At 39.4% G+C, this 22,587-nt stretch overlaps 3 protein-coding genes across 3 annotated transcripts; all 3 read left to right on the top strand.

Annotated features, from left to right (window-relative positions):
- The first annotated feature begins 10,581 nt into the window (after positions 1-10,581).
- On the top strand, positions 10,582-12,924 carry nr2e3 (nuclear receptor subfamily 2, group E, member 3). The gene is made up of 8 exons (XM_062421224.1): positions 10,582-10,668; positions 10,954-11,093; positions 11,218-11,321; positions 11,434-11,697; positions 11,938-12,125; positions 12,204-12,444; positions 12,527-12,632; positions 12,792-12,924. The coding sequence occupies exons 1-8, from the start codon at positions 10,582-10,584 to the stop codon at positions 12,922-12,924; spliced, it is 1,263 nt and encodes a 420-aa protein (XP_062277208.1).
- A 919-nt stretch (positions 12,925-13,843) lies between these two features.
- stoml1 (stomatin (EPB72)-like 1) lies at positions 13,844-19,090 on the top strand. Its single transcript, XM_062420871.1, has 7 exons — positions 13,844-14,189; positions 15,754-15,860; positions 15,952-16,101; positions 17,867-18,070; positions 18,150-18,354; positions 18,445-18,645; positions 18,795-19,090. Exons 1-7 carry the CDS (start codon positions 14,033-14,035, stop codon positions 18,989-18,991), a joined length of 1,221 nt encoding a protein of 406 aa, XP_062276855.1. The 5' UTR covers positions 13,844-14,032; the 3' UTR covers positions 18,992-19,090.
- A 341-nt stretch (positions 19,091-19,431) lies between these two features.
- Positions 19,432-22,397, top strand: LOC133981619 (cholesterol side-chain cleavage enzyme, mitochondrial-like). Its single transcript, XM_062420401.1, has 9 exons — positions 19,432-19,703; positions 19,945-20,100; positions 20,238-20,437; positions 20,552-20,755; positions 20,899-21,059; positions 21,227-21,393; positions 21,790-21,868; positions 21,985-22,176; positions 22,275-22,397. The coding sequence occupies exons 1-9, from the start codon at positions 19,432-19,434 to the stop codon at positions 22,395-22,397; spliced, it is 1,554 nt and encodes a 517-aa protein (XP_062276385.1).
- The last annotated feature ends 190 nt before the right edge of the window (positions 22,398-22,587 follow it).

Raw genomic sequence — 22,587 nt, 5'->3', positions numbered from 1 at the left:
ATACATTTTGTTTAACATGCTCAGCATTTATGTTGCATTTTTCTTTACTCATAAGTTCAGTCTATCAGGCTTTCTGATTTCTCTTGTGGACCTTCTTAACTCAGGTTCACTTGAAGTAGTTGTGTGGGAGTCACTGTTACAGTCCATAGCAGGTGTGGTGCTAGACTGAGATTCTCCAACAGTCTCTTGAGGAGTCTTTAACAGACTGCGACTATTACGTCTGAGGATTTGTCCATCCTCAGTTCTCAGCGTGAATGACCTTGGAGCTACTTCTTGCAGAACAGTCGCTTTTGTCCTCCATCCATCAGCATCCTCAATCCTTACTGCGTCATTGGTTGTCAGTGGAGGCAGATGCTTTGTTGTTCTATCATAGAATGACTTTTGCTTCATTTTCTGCTGCTGTAGCTTAAATTCAATCTGCGAAGGTTTCTTTTGCCTTAATTTGTAGTTCAGGTGAGTCGGCAGGGTAGTGCGGAGCTTTCTATTCATCAGCAGCTCAGCAGGTGATAACCCGCACTGAAGAGGTGAAGCTCTGTAGCTCAGTAGAGCCAGATATGGATCCGGGTCACTGTCACCGGCTTTCTTTAGGAGTTGTTTGAGAATGTGAACTCCCTTTTCAGCTTGCCCATTTGACTGTGCATAATGTGGGCTTGATGTCACATGCTGGAAATCATATTGCTCTGCAAACCTCTGCCATTCTCTGCTGCTGAAACATGGGCCATTGTCACTCACTGCAGTATGTGGAATGCCATGCCTGGCAAAGATGGATTTAGCATGTGTTATGACACAGTTTGATGATGTGTTTGCTAATAATGCCATCTCAGGGAAGTTTGAATAGTAGTCAATTACCACTAAATAGTCTTTACCTCTGAGATGAAACAAGTCCAGACCTACTTTATGCCATGGTGCTGCTGGCATATCAGCTACCACCATGGGCTCTTTGCTTTGCTTGTTTCTGTGTTTCTGGCACGTGTCACATTTGCTTATTAGTGTCTCAATGTCTTTGTTAATCCCAGGCCAGAAAACTGACTCTCTCGCCCTCCTTTTGCATTTTTCAATACCGAGATGGCCTTCATGAATCCTGAGTAGCATGTCCATTCTCAAAGCTTGTGGAATGACAATCCTGCCCTTTTTCAGCAACATCCCATCCACTACGCTAAGCTCACCTCTGACATGGTAAAACCGTGGACATGAACCTACTGGCCATCCCTCATCCATGTTCTGAATAACACGTTGCAGCTCTGTGTCCTTTGCTGTAGCCTCAGCAATTTGTTTTGACTTTGTATCTGATACAGGAAGTGCAGCAGACACCATGTTCACGTGGCACTGTATGTCCTCATCTGATGTACTCACAGAATTGCCTGTAGGTGCTCTGGATAGGGCATCAGCAAGGACCAGGTGCTTACCTGGAGTGTATATCAGTTCAAAATCATACCGTTGCAACTTCATCATCAACCGTTGAATCCGTGGAGACATCTCGTTCAGATTCTTTTTGATGATTGCAACCAGTGGTCGATGATCAGTCTCTACTGTGAAAGATGGCAGGCCATACACATAGCTGTGAAACCACTCCAAACCATACGCCAGCCCCAAGCACTCCTTTTCGATCTGGGCATAACGGCATTCTGATTTTGTCATGGCCCTAGATGCATAGGCTACTGGTTTCCAGTGCCCGCCCTCAGCCTGTAGGAGGACTGCACCGATACCATCTTTTGAAGCATCAGTAGACAGTTTTATCCTCTTTGTGTGGTCATAAAATGTCAACACAGGTGCTGTGGTCAGTGTGTTCTTGAGTTTTTGCCACTCATGCTCATGTTTGGCTGTCCATTTATACTCACAGTCCCTGTGTAGAAGCTCCCGTATGCATGATGTTTTTGCTGTTAGATTGGGAATGAATTTACCAATGAAATTGACCATCCCCATATTGCGTAGCACACCGGTCTTGTCTGTGGGCCTTTGCATGTTCTGTATTGCCTTTATTTTGTCTTGATCTGGCTGTACACCTTGTGCAGACAGCTTGTCTCCGAGGAAGAGGATTTCTTGAACCCCAAACTCACATTTACTCTCGTTGAGCTTCAGTCCATACTTCTGTATACGCTCCATCACTCTTTTCAGCCTTTCATTGTGCTCTTGAGCTGTGGAACCCCATATGATGATGTCATCAATGTAGACTCGAACTCCATCCAAGCCCTCGATGATCTGCCCCATTGCTCTGTGAAATATTTCAGGTGCTGACTTTATTCCAAAAGGCAGTCTGAGAAAGCAATACCTGCCGAAGGGCGTGTTAAAAGTACAGTACCTAGTACTGCTTTCGTCCAATTTCAGCTGCCAGAAGCCCTGTGAGGCGTCAAGCTTTGTGAAGTAACTTGCACCTGCCATTTCACTGATGATCTCTTCACGTGTAGGTATTTGATAGTGTTCACGCTTTATACTCTCATTTAGGTCTTTCGGGGTCCATACATTCTTAGTTCTCCATTTTTTTCTTTGTGATTACCATTGAGTTGACCCAGTCTGTAGGTTCATCAACCTTTTCAATCACCCCCAGCCTAATCATTCTGTCCAGTTCTTTCTTTAGACAGTCTCTCAGTGGTGTTGGAACTCTGCGTGCGGCATGCACAACTGGCTGAGCACCTTCTTTGAGCTGTATTTTATATGTGAAGGGCAGAACACCAAAACCCTTGAAAACATCTGAAAAGTTCTGGACTATTGTGTAAACAGAGTCATTTGGAGAGTTTGTGATGATGCGATACACTCTTTTCACAAGACCCAATTCTTCGCAGGATTTATCACCCAGAAGTGATTCACGTCCTTCATTAACAACACAGAAGGATAGGTGATGCACTCTTCCTTTCACTGTGACACTCAGCCTGCATGAGCCTAAACAGTCAATTGGCTGACCATTGTAGTCTTTCAGTCCAGAAGCTTTCCTCCTTATTTGTGGCTTATATTTCATTTCCTTTATATCAGACATGCTCACGAGATTTGCTTTAGCACCAGTGTCCAATCTCATAGTGACTAGAGTCCCATTTATCAGCAGTGGGGCTATCCACTTATCTTCTGTAGTGACATTAGTTTCTTTTTCTGGATTATTTTCTGGTTCATTTTCACAATTCACCATACCAACAAAGAACGTGTCACTGAGATCGGGATCCTCCACTATGTTGACAGTTTTCCCTTTCTTCCCCTCTTTCCTTCTGGAGAAGCACTGTTTAGCAAAATGATTCTTGCCTTGGCAATTTGAGCATCGCTTACCAAAGGCTGGACACTGTCTTGGCTTGTGCTGCGAGCCGCAGTACTTGCAGTTGATCATCATGTCCTCCGACCGCTGTGCAGATCTGTTCTGTATGCGCCGTGTCCGCTGATATGACATCGCACCAACTGCTGCTGAGCCGTCGCTCACCTGAGCTGTAGTAACTGCAGACATCTCGCTGAATGTCTTCACATGTTTTTGGGACAGCTCACTGGCCTTGCAGATCTTAATGGCTCCTTCCAGCGTCAGCTCCGTTTCCCGCAGTAGCCTTTCTCTGACCTTTTTATCCTCCACGCCGAAAACGATCTGGTCCCGGTTCATGGAGTCTGTCAGCGTTGCGAAGTTGCATGATCGTGCTTTCAGCCGCAAGTCCGTCAGGAAGCTATCAAAAGGCTCCTACTGCCGCTGTGTACGAGACCGAAACACGTACGTCTCGTTCGTCTTCGGAGAACAGTGAGCATCAAATTTACTGAGCACTGCATCCAACTTTTCACCATCATCTTGACTGTCAAACACGAACGTGTTATACACTTCTAAGGCCTGTGGCCCAGCTATCGTTAGCAGCAGCGCTACCTTTCTTGTATCCGGCTTTGTCTCCAGTCCCATGGCTGCAACATACAGGTGGAACTGCTGTTTAAAGGTGCGCCAATTTCCGTCGAAATTCCCCGTTAGTTTCAAACTTTCCGGTGGTTTCAAATCCATGTCGTCCTTCTCAGTTTACTCCTGGTACCATGTTATGTTCGTGTTTTAAAGTATGAGGTCAAGTGATTCCAGTTAGCTTTTTTATTTGTCCAGTTAACAACTTACATGTGGCTTCTTGCAGTATACTCTTACTCTGCCAATTACCAAGTATTGTTCATTAACTACTAACCGCTATTGCCGCCTAGTGGACAAACATGTTATAACATCCAATCATAACAGTATACATTGAATTTTACATTGGGGAACTTGGGTAAATTGTGTTCCCGTGGCTTAAGTTATTGTTTGGGCATGCTGAAACCAGCAAGTGGTAAGCTGCAAGTGCTCCAAGCAGAAAAACATCTCTAAGATGACCACAGATAGTTGAGAGAACATTAACTGATGAGGAAGAACTCTAAGTTGTGTCTAAGTATGATTATACTTAATATATAATTTTATAATAATTATTGACATATAATGAAGCATTTTGTATATCTATGTATCACTTTTTTTTATATCAACCAAATTTTTCACAATAAACCACAAAAGTTTTACTGAAGTTAACACACAATTATTTTCACAAATATTTAATGCATTTTTGAGTGACATACTATTTAGATTATGTACAGGCCTTTTTACTTGTTTTGTCCTCACTGCATGTGAAATGTATATATTACATTTTAGAGAGAATATTGTACTCCCTACCTTCATGACAACTGTAATTTGCTGCTTTTCACAATATCCCCATAGTTTAAATTCCAATTAGCAACTAATATGTACAGCTACTGCACCTGAAAACAATTCACCCTCTTTTTCTTATTTTCTTTATCACACTCAGGAGAGCTTCAATTGTATTGCAATTTAAAAAATGTATTTGTTTTAACAAACTTCTAGTCACATAACCTTCAAATGTTGCCATATCTGTGCCAAACAACTTGCACAATTAATAGTCACATTTATTTCTTCATAATCCTTCTGTCCTATAAAATAATCTCACTGGATTACACAATTCATATCATAGCCCAATCTAACTTTTTTCCACTTTATTTTTTTATTTTCAGCAGTAGACAAAAAAAAATCCATCCAAAATTATAATGCTGTGGTCGCTAGTTAAAATATGGGTGGTTGAGATGGTGAAACTGCACATATGCCACTTGATTTTAGAGGGTTTTATTTTCATTGTGGACAGCAGGTCATGTTCAATCCATGTTTTAGTGCATTTAGTCACTTTTTTGGATGATCATTATCTGTAACATTTTCCTTCACTGATATGTGCACTGCCCTGTTATTTATGTGTCTGACATTACCATTGGTGCATTTAGGGGAGGACTTGATGGGGCGGCAGTAAGACATACAAGCGAGACATTGCCTATACATCTTCTTTTTTGTTTTAGCGCATGTAAGAGAAATCAAACAAGGTCTAAATTGGGGTGGCCATGATTTAGAAGATCACATTTGTGTAATCGTAATGTAATAAACATATACATTTACCTTATTATACTTATTATACCATGTCTGCCTCATGACCTGTGGGTTTGCTCATCTCCATCAACTGACCAGTCTTTATTCAGTCAAACTGTGTCTGTCTCCATCTAGAGACAAATGTGGAATGGGCAATTTTAAATAGGCTATAATGCGCCAAAAGTGAGTATTTCAGTATGACCTGTGAGGTTCAAGGTGAAACTGCAGCTCAACATCTGGTACTTTTTGGCATTTTTTAAAAGTACAGACAATCTATAATGCCTCACTTGGAATAATGTTATTACTTCCCATCCCTTAATGTTTAGCAAGCTTCCAGTGTCTATGGCGACTTGTGAAAAACTACAACTGGAGACCACATAATCTGAGTGTAATTTTTTTTTTTGTCCTTCTCTTTGCTTGCATAAATGTGTTGCTTATATTGCGATTTTTAAAAATGATTATTATTGATCTTTGTTGCGTTCTTGCCTTGATTACCAAATCTGGTCTCAGAATATGAGAAAATGCCAGTGATTTTATTTTTTATTATTCCAAATATGAAAAGAAAATCAAACCATTTATTCAATTTCTGCTCATCCCTTTTTGATCAGGAAAAAGAAAAAACAGCTTGTATTTCAATATAATCTTTTGTATTTCAAAACAAAACTCAAATACCACTAATTTTTTGTTTTTCTATACGAATTCGATTCGACTTCATAGTGAGACAACTAATTTTCTCATTGTGTGTATTACAGTAGTGGCAGCAGATGGCAAGGTGGGACAATCCCTGGTGTCCATAGTGCTGACACTTCAATCCTTCTACTTCATCTGATTTGGGGAGGTGGGGGTGGTGGTGGGTAACCACAGGAAACGCTGAACTGATCCTAACAAAGCTTAACCATGCAAGTGTGGTCAACCACTCTCTGTTGCTACTTGGAATCAAGTGCTGAGCAAGGCGTAACAGAAGCTTATGCCATTATAATAGGGCAGGATTATCCTGCCAGGATGTTTACTGCCTTTATTAATTTGAAATTGTTAAATTGATATTTTCAGTTTGTACAAAAGCTGTCTATTTTAATGATAATTATGTCCATTTTTATGTTTTATGTTTTTTTAATAAATGCCAAAAATTGATAAACTATTGTTGTATAATAGCCCTAAAACTAGACTGCTTTAGAATTATTTAGAATTATTATTTTAAAGCTCATAAGTAAATGAAAGACTAATAAAATAATATATGATCAATTATGAAATATTTTATACCTTAGTAGTTTGAGGCACATCCTCACTGTTCATAAAGAGGGCACTGACAACTTTAAAAGTTAATCTCACTCTTTGACAATAGCTGACATTCAAGGAGATTATATCAAAAAGCTGCTTAGACTGGTGCACAAGTTTATGAACTAGCATTCAAGGGCATCCTTTTGAAGGACAATAAAATGATGTCACACTGTTGCAGTACAAGTACCTTCAATGTGTACTGCAATGCAACTAACAAGTATTTGATATCTGTAATATGTAGAATGGTAACTGTACTCTTAAACTTTTGGACAGCTGATCTGCCCAGCAACTGAGGATTTTACTGGTGACGTATGTTTGATCACCTGCAGGGCTCTGTCATCATAAATGATTCCTTTAAATACATTAGTGCATTATAATCATCTGGTTGGCTCGTGGCAGCAGGCTACTAAAGATTGGTTGCACCTGCACAACAATCACAGGGCTGAGGAGTGAGGAAACGTGACAGTTATCCCTGGCAGACAAAACCTCAAAGCAGCACTCTGCTGATGGCAGCAGCATTTCACTCATGCCGACAACTGAAGATTGTAGTATCTGAGAAAAGACAGCAGTTACACATTTTACTATGATAGAAATATTTAACATTACACTTTGCTTACAGTATTTTCCAAATGATTTTCGTTTGTTTTTCTTAAACATTCAATACAATTAAGTTGTTGTTTTTTTTCAATCTTCAACAATTATATAACATTATGGATGTGCAGTGCAGTTTGAAAATGTTCAAGTGGGCATAATGAATTTCAAACCGAAATCTGTTGTATATGTTGCATTGTCATATCATTTTTCAAAAATAAATTAGTCTTCATGTATTTTTGAGTCCACTGCAAACATTTCTCTTTGTGAGCATTTGTTAGAGTATGCTGAAATACAGCTTTATGTACAACTGCAAACGTCTGGAGGATTCTGTATCGATAGGCTCTTGGGACCAAACTCATCTGTGGTCTGAATCACACACACATCTTTTAATAGTTAGATTAAATCTCTTCAGTTTTCACAAAATATTATTTTCAAGTGTTTTGCAAAGAACTCACCTTGTTTCATAAAAAATGTGCAATGAAAAACAATGTCTTAAAGTAGGTTTCCCTTTGATTAAGATCACCTGGAAAAGTAATTAACACACCTGAGAATGATACTAGTTATCTAAAAAGACAGGAAGAATAACACAGGGGAAAACTTCCACTGAAAAACCAAAAACTAAGTGAAATGAAATCCTGCTGATATGTCACTTGCATTATATTTGGAACACAGTGTATGTAACTCATGCACATAATATCAAGGTATCATGTATAAAGATATTATCAGTGATCACAAACTTCACAAACTTGAAATGCTTTGCATCATTCAATCAATCATTTTCCTCAAAGATGATCTTTGAGCATGCACTTGTACATTTGTGTCTACTAGTATGAAGAACGAGATAATCAGCTCCACCTGACATATGAGTAACACCTGTGTTATGTAATCTGATATGGGCCTCCAGATTACCACGCTCAGTACGGCTTAGGTCAGTATAAATATATATTTTAGTCTTATCCATACAATAGGTTTAGATGGTGACCACATTGAAAGATTCTAGTCTAGTTTGTATGCATAAACATCCCAATCAATACATCAGGATACTAGGCTTGTTGGCCTTTGGGAAGTGTATGTTGTGTATATTTGTATAAATTATGACATGGATGGAGTGGATGCCTCAATGTTCAGTATCAACAATTTTGCAACTTGCCTAATACATTATAAAACCATTTTCTGAAGGCAAGCTTAATTCAGCCAGCATTACATTGAAGCAAAATGTAGCGTATTTGCAGTTTAGTCATAAACTATATGAACAATTGTTTTGCCTTGCCATTGTATGCTAGTCAAATTGTTTGTTGTAAGCAACTGACTGTTCTTTAAGCATACAAAAATGTATTTATACATTAAGAGCAGCCACACTTTAAGTGGAGGCTAAAGATTTAAGATTGACTGTAACCTACTGTTGTACCTCCTTTCAATTGTTCCACAGCTGATAACATAGGCCTACTATATTTTTTAATTAGCTACATACAAATATAGACATACTTAAGGCTAACAGGAGTGTCAAACACAACTTAATTGCAACAATTTAGGCCTTTTAGTTCACAAATCTAAACTGTTTTGTCCCCCTCCTGAATCAGACAACAGGTTCTGAGTTCAAATGGTTCTGTGGGCACAACCCCCTCAGACTGCCCCCAGTCTGTAATCCCTTTATACACCAGTTTAGGCCAACAGAAGAAGCTCTGTTTTCAATACTAATTTATCCAAAAATCAAGAGTGACTTAATAAGGATTACAGACATGATACAAATCAATCTGGGGACATAGCAGACAGTTGCTTCAGTGTGTTTAGTGTTGTGCTACTTTTGATCTAATTAAAAGCTGAACTATTAGCTAACTATATGCAATAATGACTTTATGCATAATTTTGCTTGATCAGTATAGAAAATAACCAGAACAGGCATTGCTGTTTCAGATAATTATTTGTGGCCATCCACTATGTAAAACCTAAAGGTGAAGAGAAAAGCAGAACATCATTCTAAAAGTCTTATTAACAGTAAATTACACTCAGGTCACTAATTAGGCAGATGGAGGCCCCAAAGGGCAGCCACCATATGGCAGAAGAATAGAATTAAGGGTCAACTTGTTGTTGCTCTTTCAATCTCTGTGCTAATTGTTTTTCTTCTCATAGCCCCCTTTCGTGATCCCCCTCCAAGAGGGAGACCACGTTTCATGGAAGATTAAGCTACTTTGGGGTGGTTGTTTTTTCCAGAGGCCATTAGTGTCATTGACAGGCCAATATGGCACAGAGGGAATGTCTTAACTGAACTAGCTGTTCAAGACTTACTCCACTAACAGGAATGCAAAGCGTACAAGAAATGGGACAAAACAAGTTATCAGGTAGTACCCATCAAATAGTTCAGTACTCCTATAAGTTGATGCTTGATGGTTATTGTCAAGCACATGGGGATAATTTTTTGCCAGCATCACCAGATTTAAAATTTGCCAGATATTTCACAATGTCGCCATTTTATCATCGACATTGGTAATACAAATGCGGTCTAAAACGATAGTCTTGCAATACAAATTACCTTCATGAAAGTTATACAGTAATTCTCAGGTTTTGTTGAAACTAATGAGAAGTTAAAAAATATGATGCAATAATGTGTACTTGACTGGCAGGAGTGAGACCACTCTAACACATGGAAAATAAGAATGAATAAGCTGATCTGGGAAAGGCATAACCAGGGAATCATTTAAACGATAATGTCGACTAATCAGGAGACACTTGTGGCTGTTATCACAAAGCAGCAGCCTAGTTCATGAAAAGTTATTTGACAGCAGTATGAGTTAGAGGGAAAATGGTGTGATATGGATCCTTTTCCTTTCCAGTGTACACATTTGTTTAATATGTTTATGCCTGTAAGTGGTGTGACTGATTGATTTACTTAAAGACAGTAAAGATTAAGAGGATGACAAATCAGCATTTGCTTACACAGCGCCTGGTACTAATCTCCTTGTCTACCTTCAGAAAGCTCCCAGACTAGTCAGGCTCACACGCTCACTCTGGCAGAGTGGAGAGACAAGTACTAAGACCATTGACCCCATATTACATCAGAAAACCACCAGGAAAAGGATGTCAGCACTGGATCAAGACCATCGAGAATTCCTGGAGTTAGTCTTTGAGGACCTTTGAAGAAATTATATCTGAAGTATAAGATTTTTTTTGTTGCCATGTGCCAGCACTTCACATGACAAAAAATATTTGATCCAGCCAGACAACTAGAACTCACACAGACAAGGAACATTTTGGGAGTTATCTTTTTTTTTTTTTTTTAATTTGTCTAAAAACAATTTTTCCAAATATTAGAACACATCAAAATGGACGATCACATGACCAAAATATTTTCATCAGACAACTGTAAGGATTTCACAGATGCAACACAAGCAGGTGAGCCATCAATTGCTGTATTATGCAAATGTTTTGAAATTATTTAAAAAAAAGGAAACTGTATACAGCCGATTCCATTGTCAAAATAATGATGTCCTTAATATTGTGAATGTATTCATACAATACCTTTCAAGACTGTCACACAGTGTATACATAGAGAGAAATACATGGAATATAATCCATCCAATAATAGACAGAATTAAAAAAAAAACTAAATTATTTAAATTGATCCTTCAAAGAGTTTAAAATAATGCTAAATAAGTATTCATTTCTGCTCTCTATCCTCTGCAGAAAAAAGTGAGGTTCCAGGTAAAGCACTTGGCCATTGTCTGCTTTGTAAAGTGTGTTCTGATTCAAGCAGCGGTAAACACTACGGTATCTATGCCTGTAATGGCTGTAGTGGCTTCTTCAAGCGCAGCGTGAGGCGAAGACTCATCTACAGGTGAGCAAGAGGCAGACAAAACAGTCAAAAGATAATGGATAACTTTAATAATATGGATACGATTCTATACCTTTTAATATTCTGCTTGTCTTAATTCTGAAAATTATTTGTGTCATTCTCACAGGTGTCAAGCTGGAACTGGCAGGTGCCCTGTTGACAAGGCTCATCGTAACCAGTGCCAAGCTTGTCGACTGAAGAAATGTCTCCAGGCTGGCATGAACAAAGATGGTGAGAAAACAAACTCCCAATAACTTCACTCTGTAGAGAGATATTAGTTCACAAATCCTGTACATTGTTGACTATTTCCAGATGACATATTCTGAACTTGTCTTTTTGGCAGCCGTGCAGAACGAGCGACAGCCTCGAAGCACAGCACATGTCAATCTAGACTCTATAAATGTGGACACTAAAAAGGAACACCTTGCGACCACGCGGGAACTCACCCCCTCTGCCACAATTTCATCAGTCATCTGCAGACCTCTAGTCTCTTCCTCTGTCATGACTTCCACCACCATACAGTCCTGCAGCAACCCGAGTAACAACCACCGCTTTATGGTCAGCCTGCTGACAGCAGAGACCTGCACAAAACTGGAGCCAGAGGATGGTGAGATAATATGAATGATGCTAAATTGAGATGGACTTGGGCACAATAAGTGTGCACAATATGTAGTCAGACGTAGGACAAATTATTTAGAAAAGGGTCTTTATAATGTGATTTTCCCTACTTAGGTGATGGATGATCGGGTTTGCCTCTGGGTCACAGAAATTTGGAATTGTCTTTTCTGAAGTCAGCCTTTAAACTTAACAATATTAAACTGAACATTTGTGTTTCTCCAATGTACAGTGGAGGAGAATATTGATGTGACAACCAACGATTCAGACAGAGATCGGACTCCATCAAACTGTTCCATGTCCCCATTCACCTCCAGCTGTTCAGAGAGTATATATGAGACATCAGCACGACTCCTCTTCATGTCAGTCAAGTGGGCAAAAAATTTGCCTGTTTTTTCTCACTTGCCATTTCGAGACCAGGTGAGACTGATTGATGTGTGTTTTTGTAGATTTACAATACACGTACATGGACTGCTGATGAGACTTTCCTGTCCTCAGGTGATCCTCCTTGAAGAGGCTTGGAGTGAGATGTTCCTCCTTTGTGCCATCCAGTGGTCCCTGCCCATGGACAGCTGTCCTCTGCTGTCTCTGCCAGATCTTTCTCCCACACAGCAAGCCAAAGTCGGATTCCCAACAGCTGACCTGCGCATACTGGAGGAGGTCTTTAATCGTTTCAAGGCTCTGGCTGTTGACCCTACTGAGTTTGCCTGCATGAAGGCCATCATACTGTTCAAGCCAGGTAAGGAGTTATTTCTCCAGCAATAGGTGTTGATTGGTGAATGACTGTAAAGCGTAAACAATTTCTGCTGTTTGACTTGCAGAGACACGCAACCTCAAAGACCCAGAGCAGGTGGAGAATCTGCAAGACCAGTCACAGGTGTTGCTGGGTCATCACATCCATTCAATGCACACCAGTCAAAGTGCAAGGTAACAATCCTGCAACTCCTTCTCCAACCAAATACAAAGATCATCAAACATGACAACATTCTGATGCTTTTCATAATTTTTTCATCATTCTCATCCTTTTGTTAATGCAATTTAGGAACATTAAGTTTACTTTAAGTTTTTTTTTTCCTATCCATCAAGGTTTGGGAGACTCTTACTTCAGCTGCCGTCCCTACACTTTGTGAGCTCTGAGAAAATAGAGCAGCTGTTTTTTCAGAGGACCATTGGCAGCACACCCATGGAGAAGCTGCTATGTGACATGTTCAAAAACTAAACAAACATAAAGGGAAACTGGACAGAAGCTTTCCCTGCCAGGAAAGCACACTAAACCAGCCCTCAAGCAAAACATTTTCTCATTGTATATTTAAGAAGTCAAAATGTGAAAACATACAGCTTTTGTTCAGTGAAGATCACAACATTTTCTTGGTAAATATTACAAATATGTTATAAAGCGCCACAAACACACAATCATTTTGCATAGGTACTAAGTTGCAAGGAAATGCATTTTTTATTATAGTAAAACTAAGATATGTATTTTGAACTGAATTGTTTGTTCTAAATAAACATGGAAGTTGTGTATTTGTCTAATTTGGCAGGTATATTAATCAATCACAATGTTTTCAACAGAAACTGAATATAACACAAGACATAGCCTATGTATATATGTGTGTGTGTGTGTGTGTGTGTGTGTGTGTGTGTGTGTGTGTGTGTGTGTGTGTGTGTGTGTGTGTGTGTGTGTGTATGTGTGTGTGTGTGTGTGTGTGTGTGTGTGTGTGTGTGTGTGTGTGTGTGTGTGTGTGTCAGCCAATATGTAATATTACAATTGACATATGCTGGAGGCAATTTAGGAAAAGTATCACCATTAGTTTGACGACCAGGATCAAACAAGCAGTAACAGGGTAATGTTTTTAAACTCTCAAATTACAATACTGGCCTAACACATACATAAAAACTGGATCTAATACAGATAAGGGTATTGAAGCACCTAGTAGATGAACTGGATCAACAGTTGTCCTTCCAAACAGGACTCCAAGTTACTATATGGCATCCTTGGTGAACAGGTTTAATATCATGTTGTTACAAACTTGATGCAGAAGGTGGCGGCATGCACCTTTAATGTTGGTTTGTAATCTGCCAGTAAAACATAAGAAGAAGAAGACGAAGAAAAAGAAGAAGAAGAAACGATAGAAAAGGTAAACACGGAAGAAGCCCATAGCATAGCCTGACCACCTAAAATAATGATATGACGCAGGTTGCGTTTTAGTAATTATTACGACGGTGTTTACTTCAATACGCACACAGACCTTGGTCGATGACTGCAGTGGAGATGTGTTGAAGTTGTGAGGTTGCTTTAAATTAGAAACTAATCATTTCACTTGACAATGTTTAACAAATCGTATCAGCTGCTTCCTCAGAAGGACTCTACCACACCGAGGACTCCTGGGTTATTTGTGTCCGCTGACAGCTTCACACAGTCCGGCTACCACAAAGGACTTTCATTTGACTACATCCCCAATGTGTCTGAAAACGATTTCAGTGGTAGGTAGCCTAGTTGGCTAGTTGGTACATAACGAGTTCAAGGGTCATTGTAATTGATAATTTTACTATTTAAAAAAAAACAAAAAAACAGGCTCAAATGTTCACCACTATAATATTAATAGTGCTGTTGTTCACTGTGCATGATCAATGCTACGTCTGTCTAATCCAGGAGTGTCAAACTCATTTTAGTTCACATACAGCCCAAGTTGATCTCAAATTGACCAGACGACTACAACCATTTCATAATAACCTATATAAAAAATATAATATCACTTTACTATCATAAACCATCTATTTACAAAACATCTTAAGAAAAATCAGTGCTGTTTTTCTCAGATTATTTTGCACAGAAACTGCTGATTGATGTTCAATATATGGTTTAAATATGACCACAGTATTTATTGTGTGAATTGTATTCTGGTCAGGGTGGAAAAAAACTCTAAAGCAGTATTTTACATGAAGTGGGATCCTCACAGATTAACTTGCTCCTGAAACCTAATCATACTTATCATGCTAATTTATCCAGTGGGCTGGATTAGAACCCTTGGTGGGCCAGTTTTGGCCTGTGGGTCATATGTGTTGGTCACCCTTGGTCTAGGGTGTTTGTTTTCAACATATACTTTATCGTTTAGGGGAAATTAGTTGTGCAGCCAAGTGTAACACAGCATACTTGAATATGTTATAATGAAATATGTAAAACAGATTCTTAAACCTATGGAGAGTTGCATGAAACACATTTTAAAAATAAAATTTAGTTTGAATAATGTCATGGATATTTAATATAGAGCTCCAAAAACAATGGACCCAAATAATTCCTATAGTCTAGTCCAGCCCATTATGTTTTGTGTGACCATGCCTGTATGGTAGACTTATACAAACACCACCACCCTGAAGTAACTTTCTGTAAAATTTAAAAAAAGATAGAAGAAAAGAAAATATATTATAAAACTCTCTTCATAGGTTGGGTAACACTCCTTGTGATGAGAAACTGATTTTCTTGTGTATAATTGCTAAAGTTCCCCATTGACTTTAAGATTCTACTCCTCACTTACAAGATCCTTCACAACCTGGCACCATCATATCTCTCAGAACTTATTCACATCTACACACCTTCCTCTGCCAACCAGCTCTCTGCCCCATCTGCCAACTTAAATACCATGGTGTCAAGAGCCTTCAGCCGATCTGCCCCCCGCCTTTGGAACGCTCCCCCACTAGACATTTGCACTTCTGACTCTGTCTCCACCTTTAAATCCTGCCTGAAAACACCTATTCAGAGTGGCATACTCTGTCTCACACTAATTATGCAATCACGTTCTTGTTTATTTATTGTACTAATGCACTTTGTAGTCACATTCATATTTATTCTTTATCTTTGCACTAAATGTTACCTGATTTATATTGTTCGATGTACTGTTGTTGTGTTTTATGTGCCTTGTAAGGTGTCCTTGAGTGCTTTGAAAGGCACCTTTGAATTAAATGCATTATTATTATTATTATTATTATTATTATTATTATTATTATTATTATTATTAATATTAAGGTTTTCTTTTTCTTTTTATTCAAGACACAACCCAAGGCTGGCTGTCTTGGATTTGCAATCTGATTGTCATCTTCCTTGTCTACATTGTCACCTTCATAACCTTTCCTGTAACAGGATGGTTTGTGCTAAAAGTAAGCCAAAATCTTCTCCTCTTCACTCATTCTATGACATGTCCACTCAGTTGTTGAGAATAATCATAACCAATTCTAATCTTGTCCGTAGACTGTGCCTAACTATCAGAGGATAGTTGTGTTTCGCCTGGGTCGAATTTGTCCCCCAAAGGGTCCTGGTATTGTCCTTGTCCTGCCCCTCATTGACAAGTGGCAAAGAGTAGACCTGCGCACCCGTGCTTTCAACATCCCTCCATGCCAGGTAAACGACCATAAATGCCATTTATAGTCAGCTGTTGTGAAGTCTTTAAACACTTAAGACTCAGGGCACAGCTCTGGTCAGGAGTAGTATCCTACAAGTTTTTTTTTTTACACAAGTCTAAACTAAACTAAAAACAAACTTTAAAAAAATCAAGCAATATTCTTGAGCACTAAACAAGTTTACTGGAAAAAAAAGTTTTTGATCAAGATGTTTAGAGATTTTCTTCATTGTCATTTCTTCTTGTGGACTGGGGATTTTCTTGTAAAAGAACAAGCTTCTCAAGTATTTACGGAAAATTGATTAAAAATCCTTCATACAGTAGATGTTTGCTGGAGCAGTGGGTTTAATGATTTAACTAGTAAATATGGGGTTTATAGATACATAGAGTGGATATTTTCATTTAATTCATGAGGTAACCTGCACATAGATGATTGGCAATGTAACTCATTTATACAGTGTGCATAAGTATAGTTCATACAAATACAAATTGAAAATCGGTTTTGACAGACAGCTTACATAGGCAACGACATTGACAAAGTTATGAAAACAGTGGTGTAGGAAATTGTATTTAAATTATTAGATATTAATAATGAAATAAATGTCCTTTAATCAAAGGATTATTTCAGGATTATATACAGGATTGTTTTAGGATAGTTTATTATTAGAGATATTATTCACATTTTGATCCGTTTGTCTTTTTCCTTGCTTCAACTTCTCATAATGATGTAAAAGATTTCTATTGTTGTGTTTTGCACCGTGTTTCAGCTGTATGTACGTGCACATGCTCACTCACACACAAACACTTAAACAGAGGATCCTGTTGTGTTGTGGGCACTGGCTGGTGAGAGCCAATCTGCAACACCCAACTCACAAAAATACGGGTTAGTCAACCACCCAAACCTGAGTCAACTAGCAAACAGCGACATTCTTAGAAAAACAAAAAAACAAATGTGGTAAGCTATGTCCTGCTATCACTGTGGAGCTTGTTTTCTGTCCTTTGTTGAAGAAATAATGTTTTAGCTGTGTGGGCTTGACAGTGTGTGGCTTGTCATTGCAAAGGTGCAATTGTTGTAAAATGTGTTGTGGTCGATGAAGGCAGCTAGCCATCTCAGTTAGCTGGAGAGCTACTATCTGCAGGGTGTTTGTACTTGGATAGCACCGTTTTTGTTGTGTCATTATGCCAGTTTGTTGATGTTAGCGGGAGAGATGCAAGGCACTCTGAAACATGCTAAAATGTCACATCCTTTGGATTTTCATGGAAAATCCAGCCCAGGTCTTTCACATAGAAATCAGTTAATAGGCTGTTATAGATAACCAAGTAAGTCAAGGAAGGTCTCATGTTTTAAGTTCTGTTACAACCCGTTCACTCGTTGACAATAAAAAAAAAAAAACAATAAATAAATGTAAATTGCTTCACAAATCCACATACAGAACCTATAACATTCAGATATTTTACTTGCACAACACACAACTGTTTTATTTTGTCCTACAGGTGGCAGCCTTGGTGCACTGTTGATCGATGTGAAGCTGGAGAGAATAATCTGATACTTGCCTGGTTGAAGGCAAAATTCATGTGTCTTGTTTCTTAATGGTTTCAAGACTATGGTCTAATCAGAATATATATAATATATCAGAGTATATTCGGACAACACAGTGAAATATTGCTTAGTCAATAACAGCTTTAAAAATGAGGAGGGGATGTCTCCAGGCTCTTTAAATTATGACAAATTTGAAGTAAATATGAAATTTTATCCTGCTCCTGTAGGTGACTGCTCGGGATGGAGGTATATTGTCGGTGGGAGCAGACATTCAGTTCAGGATCTGGAACCCCGTCATGTCAGTGGTATCAGTCCAGGACCTGAACGTCTCTACTAGGATGACGGCACACAATGCTTTGACTCACAGCCTGGCAAAGAAGACTGTCAGAGAGATCCAAACTGAGAAACTGAAACTGGGAGACTATCTTGGAGTAAGACTACATTGCGGTTACCCTCTATTGCCTTTTTACTGTATCACTTTGAACTTACGTTCTATATTTCTCTCAACAGATGGACATTAATGAGATGACTCGTCCTTGGGGTCTGGAGGTAGACAGGGTAGAGCTGACCCTAGGCTCTTTACTAAAAGCCCCAGAGGAAGGCCCCTCTGGACCCCTCATCATGCCTCCGGCTGTACCTGGACTTGAAGGCCTGACTGGGCCCATTCAGCAGCTGGCCATGCACTTTCTGGCCCACAGTAGCAGTTCACAAAAAGGTATGACCACACACTCAAAGCAAATTTTGTGCAATGCCCTTTAAAGTAACGATAAACTTGTGTAATACAGCTTTGCCTTTTTCTCCACAGAGGACAGTGTCATTTTTGCAGATGAGCTCAGCAGTGTCCCTCAGGCTGTTGTGGTCACACCGGGTTCTGTTGAAGAGCTGCTCGGTGGGGTCAAGCTTCTCCTCTCTGAAACTTTGGTGAACCAGGTCAGGGCCAGCTTCCAGTTTAACATCTGCTCAGAAGATGGACAACATTGCAGTTACTATGTGGATTTGAGCAAAGGTGATGGTTCATACACTGTTGAAAATAGTGTATAACAGAGGATATAACCTAAGGTTGTGCTTAATCTGTTGACTGATGCTAAAATTACCCTAACACTGACATAAATAGAAATAAATCCATTGTTTCCATTATCTGTGTGTTTTCTGTAGGAAGCGGTGCTGCTGGAGCAGGGTCCTTGTGCCAAGAACCAGATGTAACACTGAGTATGAGTGACAGTGACCTTCTGGCCATGTTCCAGGGCGAGCTACGACCCTTTGATGCTTACACCAGTGGCAGACTTAAAATCCAGGGAGACATTAAGACAGCCATGAAGTTGGAGGAACTTATAAAGCTCCTTAGGAAATAGTAATATTTGTATAGCTTATTTATTGGATCCTTATTTTTTAACTGTAAAGCACACATTTTTCATGTATGCAGTGATTGCATTTGTCATAAACTGAATCTTCTCTTATGACTTTGTCTTTCTTCACAAATCAAAGCAAATGCCGACATAGTAGTAGTAATAGAGTCAATGGTGTCCAACCTCCTTTTTCCTTAGGATTTTGCAGGATGCTATCATACCAAATAAAATAGTCAGTTAGTAACACAGTTAAGCAAAGCCATACACAGACATACTGTGCGTTTGTGTATTCTATCAGGCCATTAAGTTCAACTGGGGAGCCTTGAGCAGCACAGCAAGGGGGGCTGACTATTTAGACCAGCCTCTTATTGCACCATATGTCCCTGGGAGAATCTGAGTAGCAGCTGCCGAAGGTAGAGAGCTGAGTGAGCATTTTGGCTGCCAGGATGGCCAGGTGGAGTGTGTGGCGTAGCCCTGTGATGTTGCCCTTCTCCTGGACAGAGGTGCTGACAACATCAGGAGTTCGCTGCAACAGCAGTATGCCGGTTGTCAGACAGGTGTACCCAGAAAGCAGCAGCATTGTCAGGCCTTTCAGTGAGATTCCTGGGCTGTGGAAGAACGGAGCGGCCAACTTATACAATTTCTGGAAACTGGATGGCTTCAGAAATCTTCACCGCATCATGTTGCAGAACTTCAACACATTTGGACCCATTTACAGGTACAGGAGGCAAGGCAGCGTGCATAAATCTTAAACAGTTAGTAGATATTGGTGTTATTTTATCATTCTATCTTAAGTAGACAAAACATTTGATGGAAGTTGTTTGATACTATTTTCTTGTACAAATAAAAACATATTTTGTTTGTCTGTGTCCAATAATCCACAAGGTCAAGTTTTCCAAAAACATGCAGCTGATATGGAATTGTATGCCCTTCTATTTCTTTCATTTTCTATTTGTCAGAGAAAAAATAGGTTACTATGATAGTGTAAATATTATCAACCCTGAGGATGCTGCCATCCTGTTCAAAGCAGAGGGACATTATCCTAAAAGGCTGAAAGTTGAAGCGTGGACATCATACAGAGACTACAGGAATCGCAAATATGGAGTTTTACTAAAGTATGTGCTGTCTCATCTTCTAAGTGCATCAGTTAATTTTTACTTCAATGCTTACCTTGACACCCATTAAAGCTCTGGGTTTTAATCCAGTAATTTTAGCTAGAGCTACTTTAAATTTACATTGATTCTTTCAACAGAAGTGGAGAAGACTGGAGATCAAATCGTGTAATTCTCAACAAGGAGGTGATCTGTCCGAAGGTGCTGGAAAACTTTGTGCCTTTGCTGGATGAAGTGGGCAATGATTTTGTGGCCAGAATACACAAGAAGATAAACCGAAATGGCCACAACAAATGGACCACAGACCTCTCGCAAGAACTCTTTAAATATGCACTAGAATGTAAGATTAACTTTTATCTTTCTTGATATTAAATTCATTTCACTCACTGCAGGCCAGTGTATTTCGTTTTCTTCATGTTACTTTTCTGTGTCTCATTTTTCCCGTCTTACACAGCGGTGAGCTCAGTGCTGTACGGTGAGCGTCTGGGTTTGATGCTGGACTACATTGATCCTGAAGCTCAACATTTCATTGACTGTATCACCCTCATGTTCAAGACTACCTCACCCATGCTGTACATACCTCCTGGGCTACTCAGGCGGATTGGGGCAAAAGTGTGGCGGGACCATGTGGAGGCCTGGGATGGCATCTTCAGCCAAGGTATTAAAATCAAATCATGTTCATTAGCTGTCAAACCAAGACATCACAGTGTTCGTAAGATGCATCAGAACAGAACACCAGTGGCTTCTACCATTGTTAATACTTCAGTATCTATTTTAATTTGCTGTCCTTTGGCTTTTCAGCGGACCGCTGCATCCAGAACATCTACAGGCAGTTACGTCAGGAGAATGGCAATCAAAAGAAATACCCAGGAGTCCTGGCCAGCCTGCTCATGCTGGACAAGCTGTCCATTGAAGACATCAAGGCCAGTGTCACTGAACTAATGGCTGGAGGAGTTGATACGGTAAAAAAAAACTGTTAGAACACATGTAACATATAATGCAGAGATTTCTTTCCAGAATATGACTTGCTGCAAGCTTTTTTAAAAACTGCAACTATGTTAAAGGACTCGACAAACAAAGTGAATTTAATATGATTTCTGTTGTGATTAATTCTGTCTGTGGGTTTCAGACTTCTATAACTTTGCTGTGGACATTGTATGAACTGGCCAGACACCCCAACCTCCAGGAGGAGCTGAGGGCAGAGGTTGCTGCTGCCCGAGCTGAAAGCCAGGGAGACATGATGGCGATGCTGAAGCGGATTCCCTTAGTCAAGGGGGCTCTGAAGGAAACACTGAGGTGAAAAAAAATGGTAGCACCGCAGAGATGGTGGGCAGTAGGTTATACATATATCAACAGACTCCTGGGTTCTTACAAATTTCTTTGAACCCTTCAACAGTTCAAAATGTATCTTGTGTTTGCTCAAAGTGAGAATTAATCTGAAATAAGACAGGCTACCCACATCTGCCACTTTGGTAACATAATCAGGGTGATACTAGTCAGTTATTCCCAAATTCCATATTTGTTTAACATAGAATTCAACACTTTGCCTTTTTCAAATGTGTAACAATACTTTTTTATAATAACCCATAGCTATGTTGAAAACAAGCTTTTGGAATTTTTCTAAATCTGCCATCCACTGGAACAAAGTTAATATGTTTCCTTTAATATATCATTTTCATTTTCACCCCTCAGGTTACATCCAGTTGCAGTGAGCTTGCAAAGATACATAGCAGAAGATATCATTATTCAAAACTACCACATTCCAGCTGGGGTAAGAGGCAGTTAAAAATACAATATAAATCCTCTAAACACGTTTTTGTATTTGAGATTTAAAAAATTAAATAAAATAAAACTGAGCAAGTGATTGTCATCTTTTGTTGTGTTTAGACTCTGGTCCAGTTGGGACTGTACGCAATGGGAAGAGATCCCAAGGTGTTTTTCCGCCCGGAGCAATATCAGCCTTCCCGCTGGCTGAGGACAGAGAGCCACTACTTCAGGAGCCTGGGCTTTGGATTTGGGCCGCGTCAGTGTTTAGGACGGAGAATAGCTGAGACGGAGATGCAGATCTTCCTTATCCATGTAAGATATACTGAGACTCAAGGAGGAGGAGTTTCAGCATGTTTTCTGACATATTTGCACAGCATATTAACTGTGTGCATTATCTTCTGTCTCTGCAGATGCTTGAGAACTTCAGAGTGGAGAAACAGCGTCATGTGGAAGTGCAGAGTACCTTTGAGCTCATTCTCTTACCAGAAAAGCCCATAATGTTGACTTTGAAGTCCTTACACAGTAGTCGGTAACACAAAGTTTGTGACGTGGTTAATGATAAGTCAGGCTCATTGTTACAGCCCCACAGTTATATGCCAAGGGTTCGAAGCTCCACAGTATAAACACAAAATAAAAACTTCAAACATTAGACACTGATGGGGAACAAGAAAAAGAACAGATTAAGCAAAAAAAAAGACAAAAATGCGCATTAACAAATTACCT

This window comes from Scomber scombrus, chromosome 6 (assembly GCF_963691925.1).
Source record: "Scomber scombrus chromosome 6, fScoSco1.1, whole genome shotgun sequence".
NCBI lineage: Eukaryota > Metazoa > Chordata > Actinopteri > Scombriformes > Scombridae > Scomber > Scomber scombrus.
The sequence above is the reverse complement of the archived record's forward strand: the minus strand, read 5'-3'. Positions and strand labels throughout refer to the sequence as shown.